Source organism: Pelobates fuscus, chromosome 5 (assembly GCF_036172605.1).
Source record: "Pelobates fuscus isolate aPelFus1 chromosome 5, aPelFus1.pri, whole genome shotgun sequence".
Lineage (NCBI taxonomy): Eukaryota > Metazoa > Chordata > Amphibia > Anura > Pelobatidae > Pelobates > Pelobates fuscus.
In genome coordinates this window covers 145,757,335-145,770,207 of record NC_086321.1, presented here as the reverse complement: position 1 = coordinate 145,770,207, position 12,873 = coordinate 145,757,335, and the positions used below count along the sequence as shown (strand labels likewise).

The following is a 12,873-nucleotide window of genomic DNA, read 5'->3' as shown; positions in this document are numbered from 1 at the left end:
TTAAAGTGGTTATTGGAAGTAAAATCCTCACAGCCTTATGCAATCTCACACTTTGAAATATTGACCTTAAAACCAGAAAGGGAGGGGGAAGGGGACCCACAACTGTGTCCATGAGGGAGTGTTATATTATTATTATTATTATTATTGCCATTTATATAGCGCCAACAGATTCCGTAGCGCTTTACAATATTTTGAGAGGGGGGGGATGTAACAATAAATAAGACAATTACAAGAAAACTGACAGGAATAATAGGTTGAAGAGGACCCTGCTCAAATGAGCTTACAGTCTATAGGAGGTGGGGTATTAGAAACATTAGGATAGGAAATATCAAGTAGGAGTGAAGCAGAGCTGGAGGAGAGAGCAAAGCACTATTCCATAGGGACAGGTATGTAAGGGAGAGATTACTCTGGGAGGCCATACGCTTTCCTGAAGAGATGGGATTTAAGGCCCTTCTTAAATGATTGAAGACTAGGGGAGAGTCTGATGGCAGTAGGCAAGTTATTCCATAGGAGAGGAGCCGCCCGTGAGAAGTCCTGCAAGCGTGAGTTGGCCGTACGGGTGCGAGCAGCGGTCAGGAGGTGGTCGCGGGCAGAGCGGAGGGTACGAGGAGGGGCATACCTCTGGATCAGTGAAGAGATATAAGAGGGGCTGGAATTGTTCAGTGCTTTAAATGTATGGGTTAGCACTTTGAATTGACTCCTATAGGATACAGGGAGCCAATGTAAGGACTGGCAGAGGGGCGAGGTGTGAGAGGACCGACTGGATAGGAAAATCAGTCTAGCTGCAGCATTCATTACAGACTGTAGCGGGGCAGTACGGCTTTTGGGGAGACCAATCAGGAGAGGGTTACAGTAATCCATGCGGGAAATTACTAGAGCATGGACAAGCTCCTTGGTAGCATCTTGCGTAAGAAAGGGGCGGATGCGGGCTATGTTTTTGAGTTGGAACCTACAGGACTTGGCAACAAACTGGATGTGAGACTCAAAGGTGAGACCAGAGTCAAGTATGACGCCAAGACAGCGCGCTTGTAGGGATGGACTTATGTGGATATCACTGACTTGAAGGGAGAGTGAGAGAGGAGGATCAGTATTAGGAGGAGGAAAGACAAGGAGTTCAGTTTTAGAGAGGTTAAGTTTGAGAAAGCGTGACGACATCCAGTCAGAGATGGAAGAGAGGCAAGCAGTGACACGTTGCAGGACGGCCGGGGAGAGGTCCGGTGAGGAGAGGTATATCTGAGTGTCATCAGCGTACAGGTGGTAGTTGAATCCAAAAGAGGCAATAAGTTTTCCAAGAGAGGCAGTATAAAGAGAAAATAGAAGGGGACCAAGGACAGAGCCTTGGGGAACTCCAACCAAGACAGGGCGAGGGGAGGAGGTATCCTTGGAAAATGAGACACTAAATGAGCGTTGGGAGAGATAGGAGGAAAACCAAGAGAGGACAGAGTCACAGAGACCGAGTGATTGAAGAGTTTGAAGGAGAAGAGAATGATCAACTGTGTCAAAGGCAGCAGAGAGGTCAAGGAGAATTAATATGGAGTAGTGACCTTTGGATTTAGCGGAGATTAGGTCATTAGTCACTTTGATAAGAGCGGTCTCAGTAGAGTGGAGAGGGCGGAAGCCAGACTGAAGAGGGTCAAGGAGAGAGTTGGAATTAAGGAAGTGAGACACACGGGTAAAGACAAGTCTTTCCAAAAGCTTTGATGAGTAAGGGAGCAGGGATATGGGACGATAGTTCGAGGGGGAGGACGGGTCAAGAGATGGTTTTTTCAGGATAGGTATTACAGTGGCATGTTTAAGGTCAGCAGGAACAGTGCCAGAAGAGAGAGAGCAGTTAAAGATGTGTGTTAGGATAGGCACAAGACAAGGGGAGAGAGATCTGATGAGGTGAGATGGGACAGGATCAAGTGGGCAAGTGGTGGGGCGAGAGGAATGGAGAAGTGCAGCCACCTCTTGTTCAGTAGCTGGGGAGAAAGTCTGAAGGGTAGGGAAAGCATGATTTATGTGTGGTTGAGAAAGAGAACGGCAAGGAGGGGAGAATTGTTTCCTTAGCTGTTCAATCTTGTCAGTAAAGTAATATGCAAAGCTATCAGCTGTAAGGTTAGTTTGGGGGGTGGCCACAGCAGGGCGGAGAAGGGAATTAAAAGTGTCAAAGAGACGTCTGGGATTGCGGGAGCATGAACTAATGAGAGAGGAAAAGTAGGACTGTTTGGCGAGGGCAAGGGCTGCGCTGTACGAAAGCAACATGAATCTATAATGAAGATAGTCTGCCTGGGTGCGAGACTTCCTCCAGGAGCGTTCAGCACAGCGGGAGCAACTCTGCAGATAGCGTGTTGATTTATTATGCCAAGGTTGGGGTCGTGTTCTCCTCGTGGTGCATGTTTGGAGTGGGGCTGCAGTGTTCAAGGCAGATGTGAGGGTAGTGTTATATGTGGAGATGGCCAGTGAGGGACAGGAGAGGGAAGGGATGGATAGCAGTTGTGAATCAATGTCAGCCGACAGCTGCTGGAGGTCAATAGAGTTAAGGTTCCTCCTGAGCTGAGGGGGGTTAGGCTGAGGTTGTTGGGTGAGGGGGTAATTGAGAGCAAACGATAAGAGGTGGTGATCAGAGAGAGGAAATGGAGTGTTGCAGATATTAGATAATGTACATGAATAGGAGAAAATAAGGTCGAGGGTATTGCCAGCTACATGAGTGGGAGAATTAGCCCACTGCAATAGTCCAAGGGAGGAAGTAATTGAAAGTAGTTTAGAGGCTGCTGGGGTTAAAGGTGGGTTAATGGGAATATTGAAGTCTCCAAGAATTAGGGATGGAATGTTGGAAGAGAGGAAGTAGGGTAGCCAGGCAGCAAAGTGGTCAAGGAAGAGGAGAGGGGAACCAGGGGGACGATAGATGACGGCAATGTTAGCAGAGAAGGGTTTGAAAAGGCGAATTGAATGAATTTCGAATGATGGGAAAGAGAGGGAAGGGGGGGTGGGCAGGGTTTTAAAGGAGCAGTGGGGTGAGAGAAGAAAACCTACACCGCCACCTTTAATCTCCGCTTGTCTTGGATTGTGGGTAAAGTGAAGACCACCAAAGGACAGTGAGGCAGGGGTAGCAGTATCCGAGGGAGAGAGCCATGTTTCTGTTAGTGCAAGTAGGTTTAGGGAGTGTGAGACTACATATGAACTCAAGCCCAAGCTCAGCCATAGGCAACCTTTGTTACTACAGATGTTTTGGACTACACCCCCCCCCCCCCCCAATGCCAGCATTATGGGGGGGTGGGGGGTAGTCCACAACAGCTGGAGTGCCAAAGGTTGCCTACCCCTGCACTAGCTACTAATTAGTTTCCAAAATCTAACAAGTATCATTTGGATCACATCCTTGCACACATTACAACTGAGCATATTTCAGACTCCTGAGTCTAGTCTTGTGAAATATGAGCCTTCAAATTATTATCTTTTTACTTCAAAATATATATATATATATATATATATATATATATATATATAATAAATAAAGTCCATAACCGGTCACATAAGCCAAAAGTAGTAAGGCATATGGCTAAACTCCACCTCCGGCAGCATCATTAGGCTGTATTGAACAAGAGTTCTGGCCTGGCTAATGTCACTCCTGTGCATTTTGGATATCTGCTGTCAGCATGCTAGTGACGTGTCCATTGGTGGCATGGTAGCCCCCCATATCTTCCCCTCCAGGATGGGAGAATTACATTAGCAGATAGGGTGAGGGAAGGACTGGTCATCAATGCTGAATGTAGACATGTTTAGCTTTGTTTGTATCCTCCAACATTTTTTTTAAAACCAGGACAGAAGTTATACTCATCAAAAAAGTTATAACATGTGTTTGAGTAAGCCGGTAAAATATGGAGTAGTGTCTGGGCACAATATTACCTTCATGGGTTAAACCATTTTCCAATGCTTAAACCCCCAAATACGGTGCACAAGGGGAAAGAAAGATAAAAACCTATACATCTGCCTCTGGTTAATCCAGGCAGCTATCGGTCACCACTCCCCCTATACTTATGGAGACTCACTTCTGCCTTCTCAGCAAAAGCATACAGGGAAATTATAGACATGTATTTATAACATTAGAAATTACTGCATGCCATTAGATTATAGATCCACAAATAGCAAGGAGAGACTCCATTAATGAGGAAAGTTTTGTTAAGTCTGAACCAGTTGTAGAGACTAGGATACACTTGGAAGGGAAAAAAATAAATGGAGGGTTATACACCAGAGCAGGCATAAGCAACCTTTGTCACTCCAGATGTTTTGGACTACACCTCCCATGATGCTTTGCCAGCATTACAGATGCAATAACATTATGGGGGATGTAGTCCAAGACCTCTGGAGTGCCAAAGGTTGCAGGGGCACTAGAGTGAGCACTGCTGGGAAATCAAAGCGAGTCTAAGGTCAAGGTAGCTGAACCAAAAGCATGGCTGGAAATTTCTCAGTTTGGCTATTTTGGCCTTAAATTGGAAATTCACTTTCAATTTGACAGTTCTTTAGTGAATAACCACTTAGCTAAATAAAGGCATGTGGCAATGGAGGGTGTACAGTTAGGAACTCCTTCAGGATGATAGGATGTCATTACAGCCCAATACTGAAGATGCAATGACAAGTCTTAATGTGAGCAGATAGAGAAACAAACACTGCATTTGCTTATCCATATTTTTAAATGGCTGCATGCAATCAGATGCAGGGATTCTTGGCTTGCAGCCACTCATAGGAGATACCCATGGTCTGAACAGACTACGACAGTCTCCCTGCCGAGTGGGATTGGGTTTTTCCCAGCATGGATAGTTAGAGGCAGCCTAGAGAAATATTCATGTAATGCTGAAAACAGCCAGTACATTGTTCGACTTTTTAATTAGGATACACACAGGACTTGTGACCGATACACGAAGTCTGAGTGTAGTTGCACTGCATGAATAAAAATTCTAAGTGAAAATGGGTGAGAAGTTTATAATTTCCTACTCTCCCCCATTTATATTTAAAAATTGAAGATTGGAGTCCTTAAGGGGTTAAGATGCAAGGGACATAAGCTGGTACTGACATTTTATGTTGCTTTTTAATTATCTTGTAACTTCCTGAATTGCTAACAGGTCAGCTTCAAACAGAAGGATGAGTCTGTTAAAGTGCCAGGGCCCTACTGTCTGTCTGGTTTTGTCAGCGTTAATTTGTCTTAGTTTATCTATTATAAGACGCTGCAGAATGTTTACACTAAATTGAAAATTAAAACAGGACCTGTTTTCTCATGTGTCTTGTAATGTTAGAAGTTGGCATTAGACGTTTATGAATTGTGGATCCCCATATAGGCAAGAGTAACTACATTTAAGAAGAAATGTTACTGTGTTGCAAAGTATATTTCAGTCACTTGCATTTATTAACATTTTAAAGTGCATAGAAATTGACAGTTGAATAACTTCACTCATTGTAAGTGCTTTTTGATGCATATTACCATCTATGTGCAGTATATATTTAAAGCATAGCACCCATCATTACTATTCTGTGCAAAACACCACTCTAATAAGTATAGAGTAAACATGTCCAACATCCCTGCTACAGATTTGTCAGTTTAATAGTCTCAAAAACAAGAGAGCAAACTTTCCACTGACAAGGCCTCAAGTGTTCTGGTCTATGAAACCAAGTGTGCAATCACCCCTATTGGTGCAATAATTAGAATAAGGCTGGAAAAGGTTTCAATTATTCTGCAACAACGTGCCCTGCATGTCACACCAGGAGGTAGAGTCAAAACGAGTCCAACACTGAATAAGTTTCCAAGCGAAGTCCATCTATGCACCAGTAAGTTTCCCTGGGGGCATATATCCAGCATCACCAAGTGTAATCAACGACACATCCCCATTGGAAGAGACCACCATCTTGGTAATGCTTCCATGGTACAGAGACATCCTAAGCCAACCATCAGGTTGGAATTGCAGTGCCCTGTGAAGACACATGGTTATTACATGAAAGATTCAGGCTATAAAAAGGTTATGGAACATGTGAATGACTGCACTGGGTGACATTAAACATGCATTTGTTTTCTACAAACAGTTACCATTACTATAAAGAGACAGCATCATCTAGTGACAGCAAGAATTCTATTAGCATTTAGCCACACACCTTGTGTTTATTAAGCTCATTTACACAAGTTACCATTTTGCAATGTGACATTACATTGCAAGTTGCCAAGTTGTTGTGTAAATGAGCTTTGGTGTGTAGTTTTTGCATTAAGAGTAGTGAAGCCAGCAGACACAAAAGCCCAAATTTGATAAGAACCAGCCCATCTGTTGAGATGATATTGGTTGGTGGCAGTAGCTAAATAGCATTTACCTGCATACAAAGTAGCGGATGACATTATCATGGCAGACTATAATCTCATAACTGTCTTTGGTTTGCTCTGGATCCGCACGGTGGATGTACTTCCTGAATGCAGCCTCAATGCGTGGGCCATCTTTAAAATACTGAAATGGAGACAACCATATGCTAAAAAGGAACATTAAAACCCAGAAACCCATCATACTCTTTCAGGTAGCCATCTTACATCGAGATCTGGTAGCCACCTGGATTCTGGAGGTACTGGCCGGGTTGGAGCTCCTTCATGAAGCAAGTTAGAGCTACACATTTTAATACCTATAGAAGAGAACACTGGGTTACTACAATGTTATTGGATAGAGAAGAGAACTCACCAAGACTAGAATTGGTATAACATTTCAGCTTTGTATAACAAATTCAAAGGTTTAGCATGGGTTGTATGCTCGTTTACCCAACTTACAGTTTTATCTGATAAATAATGTCAGAGTCCAAAAAAAAAAAAACAACCCACAAGTTGTGGCTTAGTAGCAGCTGCAGATAGTCATACCACACCAATTTATGCTCTTAACAGAAGACCAGTCTTATCTATAGGGAATGAACTTGGGCAGTAATTTTGGTCAAATACATTTTCATCTGAATTTTTGAAAATGTGTCCATTTGTCTGAATGGATTACAATTAGGGAGCTACTGGCTTGCAGCTTCCTCCTTGCAATATTTAATAGAAAGGTCAGTGAGCTGTGTGATTCTTCCCAAATCATTCCTACCCCCCATGGTCTCAGGAGGTTAATATGACTTTTATTTGTACAAGTGAGGTTACATCCTGCCACCTGTCCTTACCCACTGTGCCACAGGTAGGGACATGTCTTTAATATTAAACTGAGCAGCCATTGGCTGCTCACTCTTTAAAAAAAAGTGACACTAGTCACCAGAACAACTACAGCTTATTGAATTTGTTCTGGAGAGTAGAATCATTACCTGCAGGCTTTTTGCTGTAAACACTGTCTTTTCAGAGAAAATGCAGTGTTTACATTACAGCCTAGTGATAACTTCACTGGCCACTCCTTAGATGGCTGTTAGAGATCCTTCCTGGGTCATGGCTGCCTAAGAATGCATCCAAACATTCAGTGTCTCCTCCCTCTGCATGCAGACACTGAACTTTATTCATAGAGATTTGTTGATTCAATTCATCTCTATGAGGAGGTGCTGATTGGCCAGGGCTGTGTTTGAATCATGCTGGCTCTGCCCCTGATCTGCCTCTGTCAGTCTCAGCCAATCCTATGGGGGGGGGGGGGGGGAGCACTGATTGGATCAGGCTACCACGTCATCAGACTGCTTGTTTTTCTGAGTCTAACAGCATGCAGAGTTACAGCTCCAGGCTTGAATACAGTAAGATATTGCTATATTTATGGAGGCATGGTTAGATGGTGGTTTTAACACTATAGGGTCAGGAATACATGTTTGTGTTCCTGACCCTATAGTGATCCAAAAAAGTTTTAACAAAAAAAATTGCTGGTTATCAGGAAGTACATGTGCTGGAGATGTGGGCACGCCGGGGGATCCATGGGACACATGTGGTGGTCATGTACGCAACTCACAACATACTGTTTAATGGTGGAGATCATAGCAACAGATCTATTGGGAAGACCATGGCCTCTAACCATAGAACAAAGCATAAAAAAACAAACAAAAAAAAGCTACTTAAAGGTTAGGATGCCTTTGGAAATAGTCCGTTCAAAGAACCCCTTTAGAAGAGAGACTGCAAACTGTTTCCATTCTTATTCCCTGCACATCTCACCTGGTAATCTACGGCTGATTATGTCAGCAGTTTCTGTGGATCTGGTCAAAGATGAATAAACAATGCCATTAAAGTTAATCCCTTCATTTGCAAGAGCTGCCAGACGCTGTCCAGTTAAGTCTGCCTGTTCACGTCCTGCAGAAGGGGAAGAACAGGAAATTAAAATGGACACTCCAGCCTACAATAAGTCAATTGTATATAAAATTATATATATTTAAATAAGTATTCAAATAAAGAGGCCAAGCATTTTAAAATAAACATTCACCTTTCAAAGTTCCTATAAAGAGGTTTCCACCCTAAAGTGAACTCAGACTAACAAGTGTCAGCTACTTATTAGACAGACGTATGACTGACTATTTTAATTCTTGCATAGCGCTCAGGTTTGTGCAAGTGGATATAGAGTCCCCTTCTAAACACCACATCACGGGAGCCTGACAAAGACCGCTTGCTACCTAGTTTGATTGCCAACTGAAAATGCATTACCAATAGGCCTTTTGGTCATGAGAGTTCATATGAAGTTGCAGTCATAGACATAGTTTTGTATATAAAGTAAGAAGCCAGAGTATTATGGTTTATTGCATAAGTGCTATCAATTACACCAAAATATCCATCTCCTCCAGGAGTGCCAATTATACCACCTGAGGCTGCTGAAAGCAGTTACAAAGTATCACTGGCTGTAAATACAAGTATCTACATATCTTTAGAACTGATTGCAGGATTTTTCATGCAGGAGGGCTGGTAACATGCAATTTATTGAATTTGTGTCTCCCTTTGACCAACTGAAGCCTGTGTGTTTCCAAGCAGTTTAAAGTTCTGGCCTATATGCAGTCCCTATTCGTTGCCAGACACTCCTCAATTAATAGAGTGTTCCATAGTATTCTTATAATAAGAAATACTCTGTGAAAGTCATTTTTATTGCTTATTAACCACATCATGCTGTATTGGACTGTTTAGTAGTCCCAGTGGTTTTAACAGATGGTTATAAATATTTTCACTATATACACTTTAGATGCAATATAAAATAAAGCAAACATGGTAATCAATTTGTGCCCTCCATTTTTTAATGCAATGGTCTTGTACATTTGCCACCAACAATGAAAGGAGCCGCATAACCATCTTTAACCCCTTAAGGACACATGACATGTGTGACATGTCATGATTCCCTTTTATTCCAGAAGTTTGGTCCTTAAGGGGTTAAGTGACTATAGTGTTCCTTTAATAATATCACCCTCCTCTTGATTTTTATTTTGTTACTTGTTAGAAAGTTGTAGATGTTGCAGACAGTCAAGCAATACAAGTCTTACCTTTGCCAGTTAGGGTTCTTTCAGATTCACTATCAGCATTGTTGTACTGACCATGTCTGATCAGGTAGATGTGTCTACTGACTTTAGCATTACATGTCTTCAGCTTGTCCTCACGCTCTTTTTCTGTGCACCCTTTCAGATCATTCAAATTAATTAGCGACATTGGTTCACGGCTGTTTTTGGAGGGGTTGAATAAAAGAAATTTTAAAAAAGTCAGCAAGTGGGAAAGACATGCAACATGGATGCCAAAATCAAGCTCTAGAAATGCATTTTCTGGATTAGGCCTAGATTTCCAGGCAGCATCCTTCATAGATCTCAATGCTACACTCTTGTCATAGTACAGCAGTGACATCAGCTCCTGCAGAGGAGTTGAGGGAGGAAGATGGCAGCACCTGTAAGGGACAGGTTCATATGAATAGAGCTAACCCACTGGACCCTCAGCAGTTTGTGAATTCAGAGTCCCCAGATGGGGAGAGTGCTCAGCGGATTCAAAGCCTCTGAGCGAGCGGTAGGCTCAGCATCCAGATTCTATAGAACCTGGATGCAGCTCAGCCGCCATTCTCAGGAGCTCGCCTCCAGGCAGGAATGGTGCTGATACCATGATTCCATAATTTGAGATTGTCTAGCTGCAAGGAGAAACATCCTGATAGGAAAACAGCCACCTGGTAAGCCTTGCTGTTATTGTGGCAGCTGGGAGGAAGGGAGAGGAGGTAGAGGTGTCAGGCACCAGCAGACTAGTGGGCAAAGTTTTAACCTTTAAAGACCCACCTAGACATTGACTAAACCACAAAAATTTAAAACTACTTGTCACGGAAAGCCCACCAATGACAGTGGCAGAACATGTTAGATGAAGGGGAGAGTTTCCACACAAAAAACAAAACAAAAAATAAATAAAAAACCCCATCAGAAAGTGCAGGGCAAAATCAGAAGAGACATCAGACCCACATAAACCAAGACTTTAAACATAACCCCCGTGTTTCATTATGCTTAGTATGCTTGCCAGGTACAGAGCTTATAATGCGTAACATTTTTCTTTGGTCATAGGGGATAAGTAAACAACTTTAACACTCTGGTCCCACACACTAGACTCGGGATAATGAGTAAATTCTGCGAATGGCCCCTGGATCTGAAGCAGATGATGCTCAGTGAAGCCCAGTTTACATTCACCATACCCAGTGATCTATGTAACTCTCCCAATAAATGCTCTCAGCTCCCTATACTAATGGCAGCTTCCTGTTAGATTGTCAGCTCCTGGGTCCAGACTGCAGAAGATCCCACTGTCTGCTCTATAGCGCTCAGTACGGATATTCCAGCCCCGGTACAGGACATCCCATCACAGGATCCTTTGCTTCACCCAGCAGGTACTCACTAATCCCAGTTCCTATCCCAGCGCCCAGGGTGCACATGGGGCCAGAGAGACACCAAGTCATCCTCACTCTTCCCCACAGACACGGCGGCAAAAAGAGCGACAGCAGAACCCCCGGCGGCGATCACAGCTCTACGGAGAAACATCTCGGCAAATTACCAATCCTAGAGTGATACTGAACTCACACCTGAGTCGGGGATTCATATAGTGCGGGCTACGGGAGCCTGAAAGGGACATGGCCGCAAGGCATGCCGGGAGTTGTAGTTAAATTCTCTACGTAGCTACAGCAGTTGCAATATTAAAGCTGTAATCCTAATTTTGTACTTTTGTAATATAGGGTGTCTAAACATTTCATTGTATTGTGTTCCTGTTGTACACAAACCATGTGCTTCAGGCAGACATATTTACCAAAGTGAGTTAAAAATGAATGTATTTTTACTTTTTTCTTTTAATGTACATTGTTTGTTTGGCAAAGCCTGACAAATAGTACAAATTAGTGCCATACACATGTGCATGTTTATGATGAGAATGGTGGGGTTTTGCATTTGCGTTTTGTCAGCATTTCTGTTTGTTTTGTAGAGAATAGGTCACCTGGCCGGTCTCTGTTCGGAAGGTTCCTGTGCGAAAACCATATAAGGGAATCTCCTGCTTTCACGATACGAATGCTCCCCCTGTTCGGTACTTTATATCTCCCGAACACCGTTCGTGTAGGTGGTGCGGAGCGGGCAGCGGTCGGCAGTTTACCGATGTTCGTGCGAGTGCCAAGCTGAAAATAGTTCCAAGCACTCGACGATTAAGTACTGCTGCCCTCGTTCTGTGGTGGAATCTCGGTAAAAATAAATTTAGTAGGCCGAGATTACCACGTGGCATGTGTACGTGCATATGCTGACGTATCGATCAGTTGGTTGCACGAGGCAAGATACGATCAGGTGGTATTTTGGTGACGCTAGTCCCTCTGAGTCCCGATCGGTGATCCAATAAAGAATCTCTTCCTTCCTGAAGAAACCTGTGTCCATCTCTCTGTGCTTCGCTTCCGTCAGTTTCTCCGGTATCATTTGGTGCATTGGCCGGGAAGCTCATCGTTCAACGGTAGCTGAGAGGCAGAGGCGTGAGACGGTCTATCTTTGCCCACGTTCTCTACGGCTGCACCCCTGAACTTCTGCGTGGACCTCCCTTCGTCTCGGCGCCACTGGTCTGTTGTCCAGGAGATCATCGGCCTCTACGTGAGAAGTGCTGGGGTGTCCCCGTCGATGAGTGTGAACTCAGGTTCAGGAACGAGGAGGTAAGACAACTGCTGTTTTAGACGGCAGGACCCACTAGGGGTATACCGATTGTGCGGTAGGCCCAAAGGGGTTTGAATCTGTGTATCTGCCCCCTCTGTCGGAGGGAAGGAGCGAAGGCGCACCGCTCGATCGAACGCTCTTTAGTCAGACCGTTTGATTTTGTTAGTCAGGCGGGGCTCTGGTGTAAATAGCCCTAGCCGGACACCGGTGTCTTGTCTAGACTAGCGTTCTAGGGTGTATATTTTGTTCGCTAGGTCGGAGGGACCGGGAGACTAAGCGGCGTCTGTGTAAATTCGGTTCGCTAGCTCTCATCCTATCTGGGCTAAGTGGGAAGGCGTGTAAATTTGGAACCCACTAGACTTTTGATAGTGCGACTAAGAGGCGTCTGTGTAAATTCGGTCCTCTAGCTCGCTATATATGTGGTGCTTGGGCAGTGTGGCTAACCAAAACGTATGTAGATTGTTTTTAGGTAGTCCATTCAAGGTACTGGCCAATAGTTTAGTTGGGAATTGTAAATGTGATAAAGATTGTTTAGTAAAGTGTATATCTTGTTAGATAGCGCGAGCTCAGCCGTCTAGCGAGAGTGTTAATAGTGTGTTGCTGTATTATAGTGCACGGTACCATAACCCTGTATATTTACTGACACTGTATATAAGTACTAATCATTGTCGTCCATTGCATGTTTAACACCATAACCACTAATAATTGTATTGTGACCTTAACTTGTGCTTTGACCTATGCTAACCGTACTGTAACCGCTATTTGTAAAAGACGATGTTACTGGGGTGTGTTATAGACGGGTAATTCGTATAT

The 12,873-nt window shown here is 43.6% G+C and overlaps 1 protein-coding gene across 1 annotated transcript; it reads right to left on the bottom strand.

Annotated features, from left to right (window-relative positions):
- Nucleotides 1–5,470: 5,470 nt before the first annotated feature.
- Nucleotides 5,471–10,931, bottom strand: LOC134612626 (serine/threonine-protein phosphatase PGAM5, mitochondrial-like). Its single transcript, XM_063457033.1, has 6 exons — nucleotides 10,781–10,931; nucleotides 9,412–9,584; nucleotides 8,108–8,242; nucleotides 6,542–6,630; nucleotides 6,331–6,461; nucleotides 5,471–5,940 (listed from the first exon to the last, which is right to left on the bottom strand). The coding sequence occupies exons 1-6, from the start codon at nucleotides 10,921–10,923 to the stop codon at nucleotides 5,790–5,792; spliced, it is 822 nt and encodes a 273-aa protein (XP_063313103.1). The 5' UTR covers nucleotides 10,924–10,931; the 3' UTR covers nucleotides 5,471–5,789.
- Between the last annotated feature and the right edge of the window lie 1,942 nt (nucleotides 10,932–12,873).

What these genes read in the sequence shown, in the direction of transcription:
- LOC134612626 (XM_063457033.1), bottom strand. Translation starts at nt 10,923, where the DNA reads ATGTTTCTCCGTAGAGCTGTGATCGCCGCCGGGGGTTCTGCTGTCGCT. An exon ending in AAGAACCCTAACTGGCAAAG is followed by an intron (nt 8,243 to 9,411) that starts GTAAGACTTGTA and finishes CCCCTTCTGCAG; the next exon opens with GACGTGAACAGGCAGACTTA. An exon ending in GGTGGCTACCAGATCTCGAT is followed by an intron (nt 6,462 to 6,541) that starts GTAAGATGGCTA and finishes TCTCCATTTCAG; the next exon opens with TATTTTAAAGATGGCCCACG.